At 44.4% G+C, this 24,277-nt stretch overlaps 1 protein-coding gene across 2 annotated transcripts in view; it reads left to right on the top strand.

The window, feature by feature from the left end:
* The window catches only part of LOC135320998 (trafficking protein particle complex subunit 9-like), a 115,198-nt gene that overhangs the window by 32,959 nt on the left and 57,962 nt on the right, over nucleotides 1–24,277 (top strand). For both annotated transcript variants that reach the window (XM_064484261.1, XM_064484262.1), the window contains one exon: nucleotides 279–402. In XM_064484261.1, the coding sequence (XP_064340331.1) occupies nucleotides 279–402 (124 nt within the window). The remainder of the gene's footprint in view (nucleotides 1–278; nucleotides 403–24,277) is intronic.

Here is a 24,277-nt window from a genome sequence, read left to right on the forward strand (position 1 = left end):
TTTTGTTAAATAACCTGCTACTTTTGCTTGTATCACTTGAATGAATGCAGGCATATTTCTGTGGGCATTTATAGGTTCACTCAACCCCACCAGCCCCTCTTGCCCCCATCGGGGATGGGATTTCTCAAGCACAGTGCACCTCCTGTTTCGGTGGGCCACGCTTCGGGTCCTCGCCTGGTGCCGGGCTGCTGCAAGGCACTGAGTCCCTGAGGCACGGCCTGTGATACACGACAGGAACACCTCTGCTATCGACTGAGGGCCTCCTTTTCCCCCTGCAGTGTAAGAATTCCGGTGACTGAGTTAGAAGCATGCTTCCAAGCTGTCCGTGTCCTCGGCATCCAGAAGCGGAGCCTGGAAGCTTCCGAATTTCTCCAGAATGCAGTCTACTTTCACCTTCGGCAGGTGAGTGTATGTCCTTACACAAGTGGAGGAATTACTGCAGTTTTCCTGGAACTTACTCACCACTAGTCCATCTGATTTTTCTGTGCTAGGATTCAGTATGGCCTGCTAAAATATCTGGAGTCAGATCTTGAAACCCTGATGAAGAGGATTATTTATTTTATTTCACTATATGATAATCTTTTACTTTCAAAATTCAGAATTTTTGGTTCTTTCAGGCATTTTTGGGGGGGTTGGCAAAACAAATTTGCTCTTACCGTCTTTGCGACCTGTTGCTTTGTGCCTCTCACCTGTCTTCTGTCACTTGTGAGGCAGTTCCATTTGTGACCCTGTCCGGGTTGTTCATGTTATACAACATAAAGTCTGTAAAAGTACAGTCCCTTTTACTCCGAAGACATTCCACAAATAACTCATTAAATCTGGGTGTGGTTTTAAGAAGACAGAATCATTAGAACATGTAATTGCAGGTTGCTAGTGCAAAATCCCCAAATCAATAGTCTAGCTCAACATCTAAAATCTTTCTAATCTACCTTGGATTTGTACGGATAAGTGAAGCAATTTGCTAAGAATTGAACACCAGGGTTAGAATACAGCCTGGTGTAGCTCAGCAGGTCCTCCTGAGCCAGCGCTGTGCCAGAGGGCGGGGCCGAGGGAGAGGGCGGGGCTTAGGGAAAGAGGAGGGCCAAGGAGGAGGGGGTGTGCCCTCCCTGAGCTGACAGTTTCATGGCAAACACCTTCACCATGTGAAGGACTTGGAGTTTCTTCTAAGAACACTAGGTTTGAAAAGAGTCATAAAAGAACGGGAGTGACAAAATCCAATTTGTCTCAAGTAGGGGAGAGCAGCTGGAAGGCCACGTGGGAGACTCGTGAGTCCAGGTGGGCAGTGTTGGTGGCTTCTACCTGAGCGGTGGGACAGTCAGTGGGACAGTCACCGGGAAAAAACGAACAGATTTTAGGCATGTTTAGATGGTAAAAAGGAAAGGATGAATGATGTCTGTGAAGGTAGGATGGAGTAAGGCCCAGGTTTCTGGGTGGATTAATGAGGTAAATGATGGTCCTGCTGTTCTCTGAGCAGGGAAAGCTGCAGAGGGAGCTTTGGGGGAACCCTGATGAGTTCAGCTGTGGATAAAGTGAAAGGCTGTTAAATGTGTGGTCTGGGAGCTCAGGTGAGAGCCAGTAGCGAGTAGGGGGAGGGGAGAGAGACGTTCAAATCATTTTGTCTTGTGAGCATACAAATAATTATGAGTAATGATACACTTACGCCTCTATATTCTGGATTTAACACCCATTAACATTTTGTTATATTGACTGAAGAGGTTCCTAATATTATTTAATAGAAATAAAATAAATAGAAACAAAATAGTGGAGTTAATAAACATCTTAGAGTTGATGTGTGTCCTTCTATGTATTTTGATACCTCATCTGTTTATAACCATAATCTATAAAAAGTTAACTAGTTTAGCATAAGTGTTAAACAGAGGGACGTGACACACAGTTTTGGGGCTTGAAGCTGATCTTCTCGGGCAAATTATGTAGCCTCTCTGTACCTTTGTTCCATTTTCTGTGACTGCCCCCGGGCCCCTCATCACAGATGATTTCCTAGACTAGATGATGGGAGGGAGGCTGCTGAAGGGAGTAAGAAGTGGCAACTGCTAGGGACACTTAAGAGAGAGACAAAAAGGGATTAAAGTCAATAAACTCAGTACAAACAAATACTCTCAAAAGAGAAAGAATCCTGCAGTGTTTTGAGCCACTTAGCATAAGGGAAACAAAATCACGTGGACCCAAAACTCTTGAGCATGTGAGTATTGTGGGTGGGAATGTGTCATCAGAAAAGGGTTGAGAAAAGGTCTTTTGGTTTCCCTTGACGTTTCCATTAAGGATGGGGAGCAGAAGTGAAAACCCTCAGCTTCAGTGGAAGCTGCTGTTTTGTGTGAAACTGACCAAACTTTGGAGACCAGTCATCAGCGGTGCTGGCAAATGAAGAGATTTCGGGATTGGGTGGGGCACTTGCTGTGACTTCCAGGTGACCTACTGGCTGGGGGCTGTGAGGCGGGCAGTAGGTTTGCAGGGAGACCCGGGCATAATCCCTGGCTCTGAGGCTGCTGGTCTGACTAGCAGACCTGGGCACAGGCAGTCCTAATGGGGCAGCTCGGGATGTGGCCTGGGACACCTGCCGTGCTGAGGGGGAGAAGAGCGCTTCCCTGAGGGGGTGTCCCTGCGGAGAGTGGAAACGTCCTCCTGCAGGGGAGGAAGAGCCTCTGAGCAGGGTGCTGGTTGCACAGGCAAGACCACCCTGAGCACTGAGGGTTTGGGGAGCCGGAAGTCACACAATGGCCCGAGCAGCCTTGTTCCTGAGAAACTAGAGGGAGAAGAGGCTGAAAAGTCAGGCTAGGGTCAGACACTGTGGTGGGTTATGAGTGACAGTAAAGGACTGGTCAGGCAGGCACGAGAGAACCCTGTGGGTGTCCCAGCTGGAGCGTCACGCCAGAGGGTGGAGCTGAGTTATAGACTTTGCCACTTATTAGCTGTGTGACTTTGAGCAAGATCACCCCACCTCTCTATATATACCTTCATCTGTAAAATGACACAGTGACAAGCTCGTGTCATCAGAAGGCTTAGTTTAGCTCTGATCCTCTGTGTCCAGTCCTGTCAGTGCTGCCCTGCAAGTTTCTGCAGTGGCTGCTCTTACCCTGAGATGGGAGGGCATAGAGGGACTTTGTAGCGCCCGAGGGCAGGAAGGGGTTGCTTTAAAAACAGACATGTAGCCGCCTGCAGCTGCAGGCCTGCAGGCAGTTTGGTTGATGGTCCTGGAGAGGACTTTGGAGGCCTTAGCATCATCATAAGACTTGTTTTCCCTTGGGGGCCGGAATTGCCTATGCAGATTAATGTGGAAAATTTGGGCTTCTGGCAAAGCTGTTTTCAGAGATGGTAATATGCATAACATATCGTAGAAAATATAATGCTTTTATTTAATCTGTGGGACTTTGCAGCTGTTGGGAACACCTCTGTTGGCCTGGTCTCCACGGAGGACACTAGGGGTCGGCAGAGCGTTCGGGAGGGCAGGTAGCCTGCAGTGCTGCTGCGGGGTGTTCTCCCGAGTAGAGCACTCTGCTGAGTTGACTCTTCTCTGAGTTTGGTTGCCAGATGAGCAGACAGCAAATTAATGAGTTCTGGTGGGATTGTATAATGACAGAAAGAAAGAGGGACCCGTAGTTTTTCTGGACTAGAACACGCTTTTGGTTCCTGATCCAGTGTGTTCCATTACAGAATTGATGAGTTGTGTCTATTCTGGGACTTGTCGACTGAAAGAAATGTGTAGCCTGAAAGTTTAGAGTTACACTTTATTAGGCGGGAGGACTCGAGGCGGGATGACAGCCTTCAAATCTGTCTGAGGGACTGCTCCCAAGAAGTAGGGGAGGAACTAGGATTATATAGGAGTTTTACAACAAAGACCAGGGAGTTGGAACAATAAAAGATTGCTTGTTATCTAAAGAAATCCAGGCATCTCAAGTTAAAGAATTTAGTGCCTTTGTATGTATCATTTGACCTCACTGGATTCATTCTTTAGACAAGCACCTAGCTATCTAGGGCAATTATCCTGTCTTCTTATTCTCAGTCTGTTCAGAGGGCAGCATTGTGAGTGGCTGTAGAGGCTGGGCTTCAGGTCTGTCCGCACTGGGGGGTGGCGGCAGCCTTGATGACTTGGTTTCAGCATTCTTTGTTTACTGACATGGTTGTAGTATTTTAATTCACATTGTAGTATTTTCATTCACAGACTGATTGTGGATAATCTGGAAACTTGCAAAGGAAACGAGATGGAATTACTGCAGGTACCTTCTACTTTAATAAGCCGTGTGCAAACATAAACATTGAGGAAGCATACATTTGAATTTGGTGGTGTAGGAAAGGGTTTCTGCACATTACAGGAGAACGCAAGGCTGAATATCTCTTCTTTGTTGGCAGGGATGTGGGTCAACCTGTCTTTTCTGTAGCGGTTTCTGAGAGCACTTTATGGTAATTAACAAACATTGACAAACGGTGGCACACTTTGCATTTAAGAGCTGACCTGTGCAATCGTGTATTGGACAGGTGGATTTCATAGGCAAGTGGTGAGGTGGATTGGAGAGAGGTGTAGCCCAGGCCTGGGCTCAGATTCAGGTTTAAATCGCCATTTCCTCACCAAAGGACCTTGGACTAGAGTGTAACCTCCATTAAACTGTTGGTGAATCTGTGAAATATGCATTATAATATTCGTTTCTTCCTGGGTTTGTTGTAAGTTTTAAACAGTATTATAACACACATGAAACACTTAACAGGCACTTAGCAGTGTTCACTGTGTCCTTCCGCCCCGCTTAGCGTGTGTTACAGCCGTAAAGGTAGCATGTGCCTGTTGAGGACGTAGTGGTAGCCCCTTGAATAAGTTGTGAATTTGGTGATTTCCTTTAATCCTTGAAACTCTACGTGCCATTGGCAGTTATTTTCATGAACAGATGAGGAATCTTAGGGTAAAGAAGACGGTGTAATTTGCCCAAAGTCAGACCAAAATTTTGGGTGCAGGGGCCTCTGTTCAGCATGGGCCCCTGGGCTTTCTGCCCTCTCCATTCAGCACCAGAGCCAGACGTGGAGTCGCCTGTCTCCCAGCCCAGAATATCCGGCAGGCAGCAACACAAACCTGGACCTGTTCTGCTTAAGCAAAAACTCCGGAGGGGAGGCAGGTACTAAAGGGATAAATGTAAAAACAGACGACTGCAAACTGTTATCAGCTCAGAGAAGGAAAGGAACACGCCTCGCCGTGCAGAGCTGGGAGCTTTCCCTTCAGGGCTGCTCTGGGGGCGTTCATTTCAGCTAAACAAACTCCGCTCCTGCACCAAGGCATGAAGGCAGGTTGCATGTAACCAGGCTGACTGTGCCTCGTTGATCATATTCATTCCTAATCCAGTGTCAGCTGTCACGGGCACTTACCTAGTAAAGAGATGTCGGCCATAATCATCACGCACTTTGCTTGGTAGTTTTTTTGGCCCCACTTTTGAGATGAGGTAATTGAAGCTGGGGAGTTTGCTGCATGCCCGTGATTACCATGGAAATACCCCTACTGGTCTTTCAACCTAGACTGGTGTGGCTGTTACATCCCAGCCCTGTGAATGGCATCGTGTAGCTTCTACCAAGTGGCCCAAATGACTGACATTGATTTTCTTAATCCGTAGGAAATGGTATGTGACAATAAGAGAAAAGGTGGTAAGAAATTCTTTGGAAAACTAGAACAAAATCCAATAATTCCCCAGCTGGGGTAGCGTACCCAGTGTCACTCATCCCACTCACAGCCTGGCACCTCCTCCCTCCCGACTCCATGTTCAGAAGCCACTCTGAGCCTTCGAAGAACATTTTGCCTCGTGACACTGTTGACTAAGACCTATGACCTCTCTGTCCCTGGTTAACTCTCTCTTCAAGGCCATTTAAATTTTATGCAGGCTCCTCCACTCCGATGTAAGAAAAGACTCTTTAAACTTCTTGATGAAGCTCCTTAATGAAGATCTTGTGAAGGAAACCTAGTCAAAACCTGGGAGGTATGCACACAGTGACTGCATGCAACCTCAGCACTTTGTGAAGTTCAGAATCAGAGGGGTGGGAGACTCAGGAAAGGCTTTTTAAGGTAGAAAGGGGAAAGTGAAAGGATGCAGGCTGTGTGAGACTGAAACATCTCGGTCCCAGCCAGCAAGGCTCCTGCGTTCAGGATGGTGTATGGGGAGTATAGAGTTCTCACAAAGAAAGAAGTGGTGGGATGGGAGGGAGGACAGATAGATTCTTTACTAGGGAAGGAAAAAGTGGGCTGAAAATTTCCTGGTTGAATAAGAGGACTGTGACATGATGTGCTTGCATTTTGGAGATAAGGCTTTTGTGGGGACAGGCCTAGGAGAACGCTCTCTGGCTTGGGAGTCAGCACAACAGAGAACCACAGAGAACCGGGCTGACCTCAGGGCCCCTGCTGGGGGAGGGGCTGCCCGCCATTTTGGTCCTGGGGGCTACTTCTGTCCCTTAGCTGGGGCCTCAGAACTCCCTTCACATCCCAGTACTGTTGATACAAGAAAACATATGTGGGGCATGGGAAGGGCTGTGTCCCAGGCTTTGGTTGAGCCCCTGGAATGTGCCCCACCAGACGTGGGTCCTTGGCTTCATGCAGGAAAGGTTTCAAGAGCAAGCCACTGTTGAGTAAAGGTAGATTTATTCACAGAGACACATTGAAAGGCAGGAGAAATGCCACGAGGTGTGGGGGTTGGGTGCTCAGATTAAAAGTAGGTACACACTCCACAGACAAAATGTGGGCCTTTTCTGAAGAGGGAGAGAGAGTGATGACCGCGAGGTGGCGCTGTGTTGCTGGTTTTCATGGGCTTGGTTGTTTTATGTGCTAATAATTAGAAGGAGCAGCCTAAGGGCAAGGGGCTGGGATTCCCAGGGAGTTGGCCATTTCCCACCGTTTGACCTTTTGTGGCTAGCCTTGGGATGGCCATGGTGCCTTGGGGCGTGTTATTCACCATGTTACTATTACAACGGGTGTATAATGAAGCTCAAGATCTGCTAGAAGTAAAATCTCTTCACCCTGAGCCTCAAGGCCTACTGGGGGTTGAATCCTTCACCATTTTGATGTTAATTGCTGTGGCCTTCATTGAATGGCTGTGCTCTGGCCCCTTCCATCCTGTCTCACTGTGTTGACACAGAGAGAGCAAAGGCCGGGCCCTGCCTGTGCTCCTGCATTTAACAGGGTGAGGGGTGGGGTGTGCTGAAGATGACTCTGAGTGGTGAGAAGGTTGTTTCAGATTTTCCCACGTGGGACATGGGGACGTGCCAGCAGCCACCGCAGATTTATCTCACGGGCATTATCGCTTGTGTCACTCATCTTTTTCTATTTTTCTTTCTTTTTTTTTTTCAAGTATTTAATCTAAATTTAACATCAGGTTTTCTTAGGAAAGAAATTTCTCTTTTTCTTTTCATTGGGGCTCTTTTGGGGGGGTAGGTAATTAGGTGTATTTATCTGTTAGAGGAGGCCCTGGCGGTTGAACCCGGGACCCCGTGCACGCTAAGAACACGCTCTACCACTGAGCTCTACCACCCGCCCCATCATCTTTTACTTTTTGCTTTAGCTGCCAAGAATCTTACGGCTGAATTTCTAGTCGGCCTTTAACACTTACCCTGACTTCATGGCATTCGTTTTTATGAGTTTACTTCCCCCTGGTTTCATTTAAGTATTGAATCTCCATTTTCTCTTCACTCTAACTTTTGTCTTTTTGTTGTTATGGTTGTTAAGCTGTGTTAAAAATTGTTTAATTTCTCTTTTAGCAGGAGGCTGAAAGTAAATAATTATGTAAACAAACTTATCACACTTAAATGTTTTATACTTTCTAAGCTGTTTATTAGTTACTTAAAAACCGAATTGAATACTGAAGTGATAACATTTTAAAATTATTTTTTAACATTTTATAAAAGTATAGCTGATTTACAATATGATATGTTTCAGGTGTACAATAGTTGCACAATTTTTATTGTTATGCTCCATTTATAGTTATTGTAAAACATTGGCTATATTCCCTGTGTCGTAAGATCCATCCCTGTAGCGTGTTTATGTTAGATGGAGCAGTTTGTATAAGAAAGTTGGGTAATACAAAGTCTGGGGCGTGGCTCTGTCTAACCCATGTTCCCGGTCACCCTTCCTGTCAGAGCCCAGGCCCTCACTCCTGTCTGCAGGGGAGCAACTGGAGGCAGCCCTCATCAGCGCTGGCACCACCCTCTGAGTGGCAGTGACAGCAGTGACTGTGTTTGGATGTGCAAAGTGTTGTTCCAGGAGCTTTACATGCATTTCTGCATTTAATAATTAAAGCCCTCCTTTGAGGAATCATTTTAGGTTTTTAATGAATAATACATTTTATTTTGATTTTGAGAGTTCAAACTTCCAGAAAATTTACTGGAATAGTACAATAAAGGCTTAGATACAGTTCACCTAAAAGGGCACTGTTTGCCCTTTTGTGTCTGGCTTATTTTAGTATAAACTTTCAAGGTTCATCCATGTTGTAGCCTCAGTCAGTACTTTATTCTTTTGGTTTTATAATATCCTTTTTCTTTTTTTTTCGTTTTTTCTCTATTTAAAAATATTTTCATTGAATTCTAGTCAGTTTATAATGTTGCGTCAGTTTATAATTTTGCATCAGTTTCTTGTGTACAGCACAACACTTCATTTATATAGGAACATACATGTATTCATTTTCATATTCTTTTTCAACATAAGTTACTATAAGTTATTAAATATATTCTCCTGTGCTATACAGTATAAACTTGTTGTTTACTCTATACATACTCAGTATCTGCAAATCTTGAACTCCCAATTTATTTCTTCCCACAACCTCTCCCTTCTGGTAACCATAGTTTGGTTTCTATGTCTGTGTGTCTGTTTCTGTTCTGTAGATAAGTTTATCTTTTTGTTTGTTTGTTTTTTTAGATTCCACATGTGAGCGATCTCATATGGTATTTTTCTTTCTCTTTCTGGCTTACTTCACTTAGAATGACATTCTCCACGTCCATTCATGTTTCTACAAATGGCATTATTTTATTATTTTTTTATGGCTGAATAGTAGTCTATTGTACAAATATACTACAACCTCTTTATCCAGTCATCTGTCAGTGGACATTTAGGTTGTTTCCATGTCTTGCTATTGTAAATAGTGCTGCTGTGAATATTGGGGTGTAGGTATCTTTTTGAATTACGGTTCCTTCTGGATATATGCCCAGGAGTGGGATTGCTGGGTCATATGGGAGGTCAATGTTTTGTCTTTTGAGGAACCTCTGTACTGTTTTCCACAATGGCTCTACCAAACTGCAACCACAGTGTAGTAGAGTTCCCTATTCTCCACAGCCTCTCCAGCATTTATTGTTTGTGAACTTCTGAATGATGCCTATTCTGACTGGTGAGATGTGATATTTGATTGCAGTTTTGATTTGCATTTCTCTGATAATGATATTGAGCATTTTTTCATGTGACTATTGGCCATTTGTATGTCTTCATTGGAGAAAAGCTTCTTTAGGCCTTCTGCCCATTTTTGAATTGAATTGTTTGTTTTTCTTTCTTATGAAGTGTAAAAGCTGTTTACATATTCTGGGAATTAAGCCCTTGTCAGTCTCATTTATTTCAACTATTTTCTCCCATTTCATAGGTTGTCTTTTAGTTTTGCTTACTGTTTCCTTTGCTGTGCAAAACCTTGTAAGTTTAATTACATCCCACTTGTATATTTTTGCTTGTATTTCTATTGCTTGAGTAGACTGCTCTAGGAGAACATTGCTGAGATGTATGTCAGATATTTTGCCTATGTTTTCTTCTAAGAGGTTTATAGTGTCTTGTATACATGTTTAAGTCTTTAACCCATTTTGAATTTATTTTTGTGTATGCTGTGAGGGAGTAGTCTAACTTCATTCATTTACATGCAGCTGTCCAGTTATCCCTACACCATTTGCTGAAGAGGCTGTCTTTACTCCATTGTATGTTCTCACCTCCTTTCTCAAAGATTCAATGACCAAAAGTTTGTGGGCCTATTCTTGGTAATTTTCTTTATCCGTTCATTGATGGATGGATATTGTTTGTAACCTTTGGCTACTCTGAATGATACTGCCATGAATATTGATGTGCAAGTTTTTGTGAGAATATGTTTTCATTCTGTTGGCTGTAGAGTTGGCCCGCCATATCTGTAATTTCCACTTCATGGATCCAGATGGCTGATTGTAAAGGGACTCGAACATCCTTGGATTATGTTATCCAGGGTGGGGGGTTCCTGAAACCAACCCCCCGAGGATACTGAGGGATGACTCTACATGTAGGAGTGGAATTGCTGAGCCATATAACTCTAACCTTTTGAGGAAACACCAGACTTCTCCAAAGAAGCTGCACCATTGTCCCTTTCCACTGGCCGCAAATGAGGTATCTCTGCCTCCTCAACGACACTTGTTATTGTCCATGATTTGATTAAAACCGTCCTAGTGGGTGTAAAATGAGAACTCATTTTGATTTTGATTTGGCTAGTGATGCTGAGCTTCTTTTCATGTGCTTATCGGCCATTTGTGTATTTATTTAAATCCTTGGCAAATTTAAACATTGGGTCGATTTTCTTTGTATTGTTCAGTTGTAAGCATTTTTTATATATCCTGAATACTAGTCTCTTCTTAGATACATGCTTTGCAAAATTTTTCTCCTATTCTGCATATTGTCCTTTCACTTTAGTTTTTTTAAGCATTAAAACAATTTCTTTACAGGGGAGGTAATTAGATGTATTGATTTATTTTATTTTTCTTGCTAAGCATACACTCTGTCACTTGATATACCCCCTTCCCCTGTCATTTCACTTTCTTGATGATGTAATTTGTAACAAAAAGTTTTAACTTTGATGAAGTCCAGTTTATCTGCTTTTTTCTTCTATCACTTGTGCTCTTCGTATTGTATCTAGGAAACCAAAGCCTATCCTAGGACCACAAAGATTTATAATGTGTCTTCTTTTAGAAAGTTTATAGGTTTAGTTTTTACGTTTCTGTCTGTGATCAATTTTGAATTAATTTTTATTTATTTAAAATATGGGGGTCCAGATTCCAGATTCATTCTTTTGCCTGCAGATACTCAGCACTCCCTGCACCATTTGTTGAATAGACTATTCTTTCAATGGAGTGTTGTTGACACCCTTGTGGAAAACTGACTGTAAATGTAAGTTTTTCCCCCTGGGTTTTTATTATGTCTCATAGATTTATTTATCCAAACTTATGCCAGTACCATTCTGACTTAGTACTATAGCTTTTTAGTACACTTTAAAGTGAGTCCTCCAACTTTGCTCTGCTTTTTCAAGATTGTTTTGGCTGACCTGGGCCCCTTGCACTTCCATATGAATTTTGGGATCACTTTTTCAATTTTTGCAAAGAAGTCAGCTGGAATATTGATAAGGACTCCACTGAATTTGTAACTCACTTTGGGGAGTCTTAACATTTTTAACAATATTGTCTACCATTCCATGAACATGGGATGTGTTCCATATATGTAGATCTTTTAAGTATTATTTCGGTGATACATCAAAATATTCAATGTACAAATCTTGTAAATTTTTGTTAAATGTATCTCTCATTTTATTTTTAATGCTGTTGTAAATGGAAAGGCTGAGCTTCTTGAGGGTAGGACTATATATTAATTTGTTTATTTCTAGGATTTCTACACAGCAAATACTCTAGGTTTATATTTGCTACATAAATCTATCCACAACTCTTCCCACCCCCATGTTATAAGAAACCTAGACCCAGGTTAAGCTACCTGAACACCTATGTGGAAGTGAGAATTGAGACCCTTGGTTGGGGCTTTGTGGAGATGATACTGAGAGCTTATTTAGGATGGCTTCATCTTAAATTCCTTTAAACAACACTTTTGGTGTAGTCAGATACATTAAGATCATGCCCTTTTGATGTGCAGAGGAGCTAAGACTATCATTTTCAAATAATTTCTAGTGAGAGTGTTGTACTTGAAATCAAATTTGCATCAATCTTTGAAGATATATGTTTCAGGAATTTTGACTAAAGAACTCCTGTCTTTATTCCTTAATGACAACTAAATTCTCAAGCAACATGTAAGAGTTTGAGCAAACTGCCCCAGCCCCGTAGTGCTGGTTGGCTTCAGCTGTAACTGGAGTCAGTGCTTACCTCTACCAGCACGCTTGGGCTGATCTGCTCAAAGGTGTTCGTCCAAATGTTTGTCTGTAGTCTGTTGGACAAAGCCATAAAACATTGAGTTAAGGTTGCTGGAATGCAATATATTCCTATTAATATTAAGTAAGCACATATTGAGTGCTTACTGTATGTTGGGAATTGTCCCTCAGCCTCACATGTATATTATTTCACTTAAAACTTCATATATTTCCTTGTTATTCTCACTTTACAGATAAGGAGACTGAGAATTAGGTCTTCTGTATTTTGGATGGAGCTCATTATCAATGACAGGAAGTTGTAAGGAAAAAGATATTGATTCATCCTGAGAAAATATTTTTCTGATCGTCAGCAGTGAAGAGGGTGAACACTGAAGAAGGTGATCATTGTTTGAGTGAGACGAGTCCCGGGTTGTACGGAGTCAGCATCCCTGTCCTGGACACGGCACGTGTAGATCTGTGTGGTGGGTGAGGCGGCGAGGCCGCGCAGGGAACGTGGATGCCGGGCCATTGGGCTGTGCTCAGGCCCAGTGGGGCTTTCTCCTAAGGGCAGTGGACCGTCATTGACAGATCTTAAGTAGTGGAGAGGGGTGCTCTCGTAGATCACTTTTGTCTTGTAGAATGCTTAGAAACATTTAGAAGGCTCTGCAGGAGGTGATGTGATGAGTCAGATTAGGGTGGCTGCCAGGTGCAGGAGTGTAGAATTTTCAAGTGGTTTTCAGTCCCAGTTTTGTGGCTGAGTAGCTGTGTCACTTTGGATGATGCACTCAAGGAAGTAAACAATTTATCTAATCAATTGAAGAAGTGATATACCGACCTCCCAGGACTGCTGTGGCGATCCAGTGAGATAACGTGTGCACAGTGTGCAGCATGGACCCCAGCACACAGTCAGTGCTGAGTGAGTGCCAGTGAGTACCTGGTAGGTCAGGTGTGGGTGGTGGGACTCGGTGACTGAGGAAATCTGGGCCCTGAAGGTGGGGTCCAGTCACATCTGTGAGTGATGGGCCTGAGCTGGGAGAGGCAGGGAGACCTTGCCCCCCGACCAGGGGCCCTGGGTAGGATGGCTATGGGAGGAGCACCGTGAAGTCAGCTCTTTGCAGGTGGAGCTCGAGTTGCCTTTGAGACATCTAAGTGCATTGTCATGAGCTCAAAGAGGAGGTCTGGGCCCGGGCCGTGAATTTTCCTATAATCTTAATCCCTGAGGACGGCGAGGTATTGATCACAGAACGTGAAGACATACTTTACAGGACAAGTGAATAGTAGTATCATCTCTGTCATCAAAGCTCACATCTCTTTATTCATCACAAGTTTGCTATTGGGTACTTACAGAGCTCACTTCACCGCCATCCCCTGGGCTCAGGCTCCACAGTAAAGAGCTGGTGAGCCTCCCTCTTTTCCAGAAGAAGACACATTTAGCTGGTAGAATTCTGTACCTCTCCAGACTTAGAATTTTAGTTTGTTGTTTTAATTCTATTTTCTGTTAGCCATCTCCTGACAGGAGAGACGTTTTACCTCATGGACATATTTCAATTAGCTGTTACTGAGAATTGTTGATCTGATCCATAGTGTAAGTATTATATTAACCTTGTAGAGTATTTATCATTTTTCTGTCTTTGCCCTTTAATTTTGTATGCCCCTTCAAGTCTCTATCCTATTTGGGGCCTTATTTTTTTTAATTAAAAAATGTCTATTTGCAGTTAAGAAAAGAAAAGAAAAGAAAAAATACACATGATAGCTAAACTTAGAAAATATCTAGTGTGTTTTCTGTCTCGGCAACGGAGGGTTCTAGAAACTCGTGAAAACCTTCATTACACAAGTTTCTTAAAATGCTGATTAAGAAATAAAACCTTCCTTCTTCATCTTTCAAGCTGCACAGCTAATTGTGAAGAAAGTGAGGGGAAATCCTCAGAAGCCAAGACAAACCAGAAAGCAGGGATTCTGGGTGATATGCGAGCCTTAGAAGCCCTGGGGTGCCTGTTGGCTCCTGTACTGAGTTTCAGTTGCCTTGACAGGAGGGTAGGATGTGAGCCCGAGTCTTCTCACACTGGGAGTTGGATGACTGATCATATGTAAGGCCAAACCCATCCCGAGAAGCATGGTTTACTAAAGGGTTAACTATGAAAAAAAATTCCTCAAGGTAAGACAGTAAGGAAAGTCAATTTTTTTGGAAGAGGGGAAAAATAACAAATCCAAAGTAAGGATATAGTTTAAAGCTCTTCTGGCATGAGAGTGACCACAAACTCCTGGCAGAGAATCACAGCTACTCCTGGAATGAGAAGCTGTGGTTTGAATGAATCAGTGAGCAGCCATTCCGAAAAAGGCCTCCCGAGTCTTGAGGATCAAGATACTTGACTGCAAACACCTGTCTTCCAAGGTCTCAATCAAATAACCAGAAAGGTTTTAAAGGAAAGAAGCCATAATCATAGTTCTATTTCTTAACATTACTTTATGCTAGGAATTCAGAGGTGACTATGGAGTTGTCTCCTCTTTTATGGACCTTACCTTCTCTTTGGGGAGACAAACTGACATAGTTGGGGAGCTTGGTGGAGGGAGGTGATAGTCTGTTGCAATTAGCCAGGAGAGGAGATTAAGAAAGCAGTGAAGGGTGGGTGAACTTTTTAGCTAAGGACATTCTTGTTCTGCTGGCCCTTAATTGCAGGCTCAATGAGCAGTCACTGGAGGGAATAGATCTTACGGAGGATGGACTTAGCTCAGGCCTCTTTAGAATGGACAAGTGAACCTGGAGAAAGACAGTCAAAACTGTAAAGACATTAAAGTTCACTTGAACGTGCTCCATCCCTGAGCCAAAGATAGGACAAATATGCAGCACTTCTTAAGGACAGAGGAGTGGTTTTTAAGGTTCCCCAAGAATGAAGCCCAGGGAACCGAGATGGCCAGTTGTCAAACTGTGACTTTGCTCTTTGGACGGTGTACCCACCAAGGTTATTGGCCTTTTATACATTTCCATTTCTCTTTAAAACATGTCAGGTGATGAGGACGTGGGCACAAGTGTTTGACATCTTGTCGAGGAGACTTTGGGTACCTGCCTAGAAACGCGGGCACGGCTACAGCTGCGTCACACATGTTGCCGCCCATCCCGCTCCCCGGATCCGTGATCACGGCAGAGTGGTTCCTTGTTGACCTGTCCATCTCCTCTGTGACATCATAACCCATGAAAAGACCGGAGAGTATTAACTTGGCTTTGTTAAAGTCAAAGGAACAGATCTAATATGGAGTCAGATTTGTTCTTTCCTATTTCAGTATTGCCATGGAGAAGACAGTTTGGGCAGCTTTTTATAGGGTCCTCGAAGCTTTCTCTCTCAGCCTCTGGGGGCCTCTCTTGAAAACCCTTCATAGCTGTCTGGCCTGCTGGAAAACCACTCCGACTGTTTTGCCCTGAAGATGTGTTCAGTTTATAACTCATCTCTACTCCTTGGAAAACAACTCAATAAAAACTCAGTTGGTTTTCCACCAGCCATGGGCAGGGGTGAGGGATACCTTGTTATTATTTCATAAAATAATAATAATAATAAAAATAGTAATAATAATAATAATAATAATAATAATAATAAAAGAAGTCTTAAAACAGCACTGGGCACATAGGTGAGAGTCAATAAATGCTTCCTGGCTTAAATCAAAAGTGATGACTCAGTGATTCCATGGCTGCTGTATTTGCTGAGCTAGTTACTCCTTTGCTCCATTACACATTTTTTTAACTGAAAAATAAATACATGCAAATGGTTAAAAAAAATTCAAACAGAGCACAAAAATACACAAATGAAAGAAGTTTTCCCTCATCCTCTCTTCTTTCAGCCCTCCCTGGAGATGCCACTGTTTACTATCCTTTGGGTGCTTTTCCAGATATGCTATGCACGTTCCCACCTATGTATGTAAATTCCTTTAAAGTTTTAGTTAATTTAACTTAAAGGGATTTAAATCCTCAAGTGGCTTCTGCCTGGGTAATAGAACAGAACAGATCTGACTCCATATTAGATCTTTTCCTTTGACTTTAACCCTATGCTCTGTCTCCTAGGCTTCATCATGCTTGTAAAACAATGTTGCTTAGAGCCTGAAATATACAGGAAAACCTATTCTGAAGGCTCTGATCTTTAAGTATATTTAACACATTTTCATTCATAAAAAGATAAGAAATTGCAGAATAGAAAATAACGTTTGTTTTGTTAGAGGTTTACAGAGATTTGACCCAGGCAGATAGCTGCAAGAACAAAGGATTCTAACAAGAAGGAATTCCTACACCAAGAAGATTGCAACAACCAAGCACGTAGGAAAAGAGCCTGAATTCTGACTTGGGGAGATGGTTTTCCAGGACATTAGTTTGCCATCTAGGTCTACAGAAACTTGCTATTCCATGCCCCAACACCTGGTCTCCCAACTTATTGGCCTGTCCTGCACTGAAGAGAATGAATTTGGATTTGGTAGCACTCCTATCTACCTAGCAAGCTGGGCACTGGAACTGAGTGTTATGGAAACAACAGGCCAGCCAAGGAACAATCACCACTCGGAGTGTTGGCGTACTCAGATTTATTATGCCGGCGGGCTCAGAGGGGCTTCTGCTCCGAAGTTCTGAGCACCCACCTCCAAGACATACACATGAAGATTTAAAGGGTAAATTACAAGTAAGGGTGTATTAGCCAATAAGGCTCAAGCAACAAAAAGCAAGGAATCAGCACACTGGTGCTTGTCAACTTGTAATAGACACTTGTTGAGCTTCGATTTACGACTTAGCTTTTTAGCCCAGTAAACTGACACTAAGCTTCAGATTTTCGAGTTAGCCCAGCAGAATTTAGATCAGTAAACCGACACTTATCACACTTAGATTTGTGACTTAGCTTGTTAGCCCAGCTGGGCTTTTCCTTCACATGAGGACAGCTCTCCCACACCCAGGGAACTACTGTGAGCCCTTGATGGTTCCACTAGGGTGGAGTGTGGTTTACCCAGGACGGATGGGGACTATGCACCAACACTCAGGCAGTCTGCTCTGTCTGGGGCTCTGATCTTGAACCACCCCGCTCCCTGCCAGCCCAACACCTGGGACAGTGGAGCTAAGGCAAAGATCGTGCCTGCCTGTTTCCCAGCGTGTAAAAGGGGAATATGTACTCTTCCCAAGGTAGTTCTGAGCGACAACACCTGCGGGTGCTTGGTTCCCAGACCAACAGAAAACCCTGCTCCGCGTGGGGGCAACAGGTGTGATACCCGTAGGGGTTCTGCAGCAGCATCGGATGGAGGGCTGGATCAGGGAGGTAAAACTTGAGCTGCGGGCCTTGAAGTGTTACAGAAGGGTACAGAGGCAGGACTGCCGCCTTCTTCAGGGTGCCACCAGAGGTAAAGCTTTTTCTCTCCATCCCCGCTAGGACCTTACCCTTTCCAGATCCCTCCCTTCTCTTTGCTCTTCCTGTCCATCTGTCTCCCCCCACTTTTTCCCTCCTCTCCTCCCCCTCCCATCTTTTCCCTCCCTCACTGCCCCACCTTCTCTCGCAGAACCCAGAGCGGATTGCTGGTCCTCCTGCGCATGGGCGGTTGGTGTCAGCTGGACCGCGGGTTGGAAGCTCCAGCTCGGAGCCGGGGATTAGCCCCAAAGGCTTCTCAGCTCTGTCGCCCGGCAGGCCTTTAGCTCCTGCCCGGGGCCGGTGCCTCTGGCTGTGGAAGTGCAATGTGGGGTCTCCCGGGAAAGGGGTCAGGTGGCTGCGGGAGGGCGGTCCGCGTGTCACAGACCACGAGGGCGCGAGTCAGCCTGTGTTCACCTGAATTGCTCGGGCCAGACCCCTCTGCCCGCGCCACCTGCCCCAGTGCCCCTGTGCCACAGCTTCCCGGGGCCAGGTGTGCACCTGCCGCCTCTCACCCAGCCGGGCTCCCCTCAGTCCGCTGCTGGCGTCCTCTCCTCCCGGGCTTCCTCTCCTCGGCCACCGGCCCGTCCCCACAACTGGGCGGGCTGCGTCCCAGGCGGGCGGGGTCTGCGGACCCGGACGGGGCAGCTGGGGCTGGGGCTGGGGATGGCCTCCGAGCGGGGCTGCAGCCCGCGTTTCCACCCATTTCCCTGCCCCGCGACTCCGGGGCTGCCCTGGTCTTCCTTTCCCGCTCCCTGAGGAACAGCTCAGTGGCGTCTGCGCTGCTCCCTGGGCTGAGAGCCTCCGGCTGTAAAGCCCAGCTTCTGGTGGAGTCGGGAAAAGGGATCCTCAGTGCCAAGCGAGCTTCTGTCTCCTCCCTCAGTGTTTCTGCCCCAGGTAAGTACCTTGAACACTTTCAGGTGTTATGATGGCGGTGCTTGTTGGTGTCATGTGTTTTTATAGTGAGAGGGATTACAGTGTTGAAAGCAGGGCTTGGTTCAGTTAAAAATGAGCTGAAGGCATAAGGCTGTGTCATCCTCCTTCCTTCCCTCTCCCAGGGTGAAACGTGTGACCATCGATTTTAAAAAGACAGTTACATTCCCTAACTAGCCCAGCCCAGCTTGGTGTGTTAACAGGAACAGCACCACCAGAGGCGTTGGAGACCCAGGGACATTGCAGTCCTAAAGAGCTCCTGGCAGAGTTTGGTTTGTTTTGGTTTTTTGTTTTTCTTAAATTGTGGGGCAGACTAAGTAGTATAGAGGGAAAAATAATTGTCAAGAAATATTTTTTCATATAACAGCTCTATTGTGATATTGTTCACACACCATGAAGTCCACTCATTTAAATGGTACAATTCAGCAGCTTTTAGCATATTTACACTTGTGCAACAATTATTATTCCAGAACGTTTTCATCACATCAGAAAGACCAGTGGAAATGAATGACCAATCCACCCCTTCCCAGTGGTGGTTCTAAAGAAGTTTCTTGGCTATTCTTGACCATAAATTAACTTGTTACATTCCATGAAAAATCTGGTAGGAATTCTAATCAGAATTGCAATGAATCTGTCTATCAAAATAGGAAGAATTAATGTCTTTATGGCATAAACTTCTTCTACCCATGAATATAACTGGGACCCTATATTTTCATCTCTCCAGAGCCTGGCCCATGGGAAGTCCTCACTAATTGTTGGGCTTGTGAATGATGAGATTCTATACATCATTAGTTGCAACTGTAGCCTTTCACAGAAGAGAAAATTAACCTCAGTGAAGCCAAGTGACTCTCTGATGGTCAGAAAGAGTGACAGCCAGTGCTGGAGTGATCCAGTGGACTTGGTGCTTGCAACCAAAAATCTTCAGCAGCTACAGCTAAGGGGATTAGAATGTTGTTTTATTTTTTCTTAATGGCGTTGCTTTTATTTTTACTTATTTTTTTAAATTAATTTTTATTGAAGTGTAGTCAATTTACAATGTTAGTTTCAGGTGTACAGCAGAGATTCAGTTATAAACATATGCATATGTGTATAAATATGTTTTAGATTGTTTTTAGTACAACTCATTACAAGAAATTGAATATAGTTCCCTGTGCTATATAGTAGGTCCTTGTCATTTATTTTATATTTATTAACGTGTGTCTGTTAATCCCCCCTTTCCTGCCTGCTAACCACAGTTGGCTTTCTATGTCCATGAGTCCATTTCTAGGAGCACCATTTTTCTTAGTAATATATGCTGGTTGGCTGCTTTCAGTTTCAGTAATTCCATCTGTGGGTGCTTTTCTTCTGGTGGCCTTTATGTGGTTTGTACACGTGGTAATAGAGGTCTGTATTTGGGAGAACTCCAGGCCTCGTGTAGTCCCTGGTACAGAGTTCCCACTGAGTTGATGCTTGAACTGGGAAAAAAACATAGTAAATGTTGGAATTTCCAATATGGTTGAGACTTCCAGGTTTCTATAACCTGCTTAGCCCACCTTAATATTGGCTGCACCCTTACTTGGTAATTTGGTGGAATTCCATGGTATGGTGGTGTAGAGACAGGGCCTTTTATGCTTATTCTCTTTCCTTTTTCTAACACTCATTCTCCTGGGTCTCCCAGATCCTCCCCCAGCAGTGCCCAGGGCTGGCTTGGTGCTGCGCTGAGGATATATTTATTAATAAGGACCTTTCCTCATCTCTTCTGAGCCTCCATTTTTTTCTCTGCACAATGAGGGCTTAGACTAGATATGTGCTTTTCAGTTTCTTTTAAAGCCATGTTTCCTTTGAGAAACAGAAAATGCAAATCACTCCTCCCATCCCAACCCTTTAGATTTTGATACAGCCTCCAAGGAGTGACATAGCACTTTGTGGAAAATTGATGTGATTGTGATTCCAGGTGGCACAGAAAAGACTTCAGAGATTTATTGCAGGGAGAGGGCAGGAAAGGTGCAGTATGTCACACTTTCTACTGTGAGCACTGGAGCAGTGGCTTGGATTTAAATACGGTGTCTGACGTGGCCTCTCTCTAATCATGTACAATGTGGTAAACTTCTCTACCTCAGTTTTTCTTGATGTGTCAAGTTGGCGTGATAATATTTTAGGGCTTTTGTGAAACATTATACACATAATCCATTTGTGTTTCGGTAGAAATAAGACCTGCTAGGGATTCAGGGATTTGTTTAAAAAAAAAAAAAAATCTTGTCCATAGCAATCTGTCGGTGTGTATTTTGAATTTCCTGGAGGGTGAGGGTTGAGTCTAAAGTCCATCGTGGGACAGGTAGCCCATAGTTTTCTGTGCGCCTGATTGCCCCCTCCTCCCCAGTCCTCTTCCTCAGTCCAGGATTAATTTCCCTAGTAGATTTACACAGAGGTCTTGTGGAAATGGCTTTTCATTTTATTGTTTCACCAAGAAGGGCTGCCATCATGATCTCTGTGGTCAGGTTTTGAAGGGCTGCCATCATGATGTCTAGTCAGGTGAAGGCTATGCAATTGGGAGTTTCTATTTAATAAAAAGAAAAAAATTACAAATAGAAAATTAGAACAAGGGTGATGACAGGAGCTCTTGGAAGTGGGCACCATTAATTTTGTTAGCTTCAGGTGCAGTGGCCTCTTGCCACAAGGAACCATCCTCTTGCTCTGAAGTTGGAGGGACCAATGGGTTGAGTGGGAATGTTAACTGAGTGTATCTCATGTGCTGGGCATTGTCCTATTTGTGCTTTGTGTTCCTTATTTGAGACAGTGAGCTCATTTAACCTCAATAGCCTCTTTAAAAAATTAGACTTTTTATTTTGAGATATAATTTAGATTCCCATGTAGTTGTAAGAGATAATATGGAGAGGGCCTATGGACCCTTTGTATAGCTTTCCTTAATGGTTCCAACTTGCAAGTTTGGGGTACAATTCATTACTGACTCACTAACAATTTGAGGTTGGTTTTATTGCCCTAATTTTATTCACGATTAAACTGGGGCTTAGAGAATCACACAGGCCTGACCAGGTCACCCACATGGTTAGTGTCGAGACGGGTGGAACGTGGGCTTGGGATTTCCAGGCAGTACCATTATGATGGTCTGTGGCAGGGAGCAGCATTCACTTTGCTGGTTTATTCATTCATTCAACAAACATTATTGAGTAACCTCTGTGGGTCAGATGCTTTCATAGGGTTATCTGATTCTTCAGCAGTCCTGAGAATCAGGTAATGTTTATATTTTTTAATCTGAGAAAATTAGCTCTAAGAAGTTATAACCCCCCCAAAGGAAATATAGCTCATAAAGGAGCGATACTAAATTTTACAGTCACCCCTTTTTATGCAGGTGGTACCCTAGGCATTTTACATTTGCAAACTTCTGTAATCCAGATATATTCATGTAAGACAAAGATTTTTTTTTTAATTGAAGTATAGTCAAGTTTACAATGTTGTGTCAATTGCAAGGTTTTTTTTTGAATTTTGGATTAAAAAATATTTTTTCAGGAGGGTAATTAGGTTTATTTATTTGTTTCATTATTTAAAATGAGGTACTGGTGTTTGAACCCAGGACCTCGTACATGCTAAGCACGTGCTCTACCACTGAACTGTACCCTCCTCCCCAAGGCAAGTTTTCTTATCCATTATTCTGAAGCTTAGGAGTTCAAATAAATTGGATAGAAAACCAGATCTTTTGATCCCACTGTAGTCCTTTTCTTTATATTCTGCTGAAGGAGGTTGGGGAAAGCACTTCCTTTGTTCACTTCCTTATTCAGCATTTTTCAGCAGTGACTTTGCATCAGGGCCTGGCTAGGTGCTTGGAAACAGAAAACAAGAAATGACCCTTCTCTGCAGGGCAGGAAGCCTAGACCAAAAGCTGGGTAATGTGATCCAAGCTACGGTAGCCATTTGAAGACTGAGGACAAACTGTACCCCCGGATTTACTTGAGCTTCCCTTGCCTTCTGGTTGGTACACACCAGGTCACCGCAACCCAGATGGGCCTGCAGCCCACAGTACAGTATGTACCTCGATCTCCTCTCCCCTCTCGTCAGGGCCTGCAACATGAGCATCCCTGACTACGTGCAGTGTGCTGAGGACCACCAGACTTTCCCCGTGGGGGTCGAACACGTGGGGATCATCTCAGAGGAGAATTTCTTTTGCATCTATAAGTGAATCACCTTGGTGAGTCAGATCAGTCCGTTCGGCTCCCAGTGGGCAAACTGTATCCACTACAGGCACCACTATGCGCCCAAGAATGGGTGGAGCGACTTCCAGACCTACCGCAAGGTCTTGGGCCTTGTCATCATTACTGACTGCCTCTCGGCCAAGGCTTCGAAAAGCTCCACGTGCAGAGGAGCTGTATGGCACCACGCTCTATGACTCTCAGCTCTTTGACTTTCTGCTGCATGGGGAGGTGGCCGAGCAGCCGCGCACCGAAGTGGCCTTCAATTTACGAGGACTGCAGGGTGGTGGAGAAGAGGATCGAGGACTTCACTGAGTCACTCTTCATCTTGCCCAAGTCCAAGTGGCTGGACGGTGCATCCGACAATTCTGGGGACAAGATCCTCCTTCTCTGCATCCCATTTGAGAAGGAGGACATCATGGGACTGGACACAGAAAGCAGGTAAGTTTACCTGGAGGCCAGTCCACCCTGGCTGTGTGCCGGGTTTCTTCCCTACATCCAGAAAGGGATCAGCAAGGAAGAGGACTCTCTTGTAGCCAAGGGTGGAGGGAGGTGCAGCCAGCCGGTTTACAGACATTTAAAAGTGAATCCGCCTTTGTTTCAGAGAGATCCTTTTAGGGTTATTGTGGACACTTACTCCAGCTTTTCAGCCAGGACCCTGGTGGGACCCCTGGAGTTGCTGTCCAATAGAGTAGCCACAGCCACTGATGCTAGGAGAGCTGGGGAGGAGGCTGCTCTGAGCTGAGATTTGCTGTAGGTCAAATGCACATCAGACGCTGAGACTTGTCTAGTAAAAAGAATGTAAACTATCTTATCACTTCTTATATTGATTACATGTCAAAATGATAGTATTTTACATACAGTAGGTTAAGATTTGTTCTTAAAATCATTTTCTAGTATTTGTTTTTTGTTTGTTGGTTTGTTTCTTTGTTTACCGTTTTAAATGTGGCAACTGGGAAACTTTCTTTACATGGCTCTCATTTCATTTATGTTGGGCATCCTGTCTTAAGATAGTCTCATCCCTTTGCTTGTAGATGAGATGCTGAATCCCGAGAGGCAGAAGGAGGCGCTGGTTGAGCTGGGGCTGGAGCCGGTGTCTCCTGCCTACCAGGCCCAGCACCTGTTCGGCTCAGGCCCTCTCTTCCTGCCAGACAGCCAGCATGCCATGTTAGGACATCAGAATCACCGCCAGGGACCTCCGAATGAACTCCTTATGCAGGGAAAGGCGTATCACGGAGTATGGGAAAGAGCAGGGAAATGTTCATCCTCACTTTGTCCCTGTGATTAAGTCAACGGCCCCACTTTGTCTCGGAATTACAGACGAGCTCTTCTGGGCTGCCTACCCCCCACACCATCTGCTCTGTTTCCCCGTGTATCTATAGTGCTGTCCTTCGTGCAGAAGAGGGTGACATGCCTTTGCTGAGGGGTGGTCCCCCTTTGCTGGGGAGAGTGAGGGAAGCTGTGTGCCCACGGCCTACGGCCTCAGGCCTTGAGTCTGGAGAGTACTCATGGCGGTCTGACAGGTGACGGTCGGAGGACCTGGCACGGCTGCCGGGCCCACTGTGGAGGCGGTGCTCTGTGATTCTTGAAATTAACTAAGATCAGATTCTACTTTCTGGTTGTTGGTAAGTTGGAGGAGAAGATGCCAGAGAATTGATAAAAAGAGTGTCCAGACCAGCCCTGTGAGTGATAGGCACAGGGGACC

The sequence above is a fragment of the Camelus dromedarius genome, unplaced genomic scaffold, assembly GCF_036321535.1.
Source record: "Camelus dromedarius isolate mCamDro1 unplaced genomic scaffold, mCamDro1.pat HAP1_SCAFFOLD_200, whole genome shotgun sequence".
Classification (NCBI taxonomy): Eukaryota; Metazoa; Chordata; class Mammalia; order Artiodactyla; family Camelidae; genus Camelus; species Camelus dromedarius.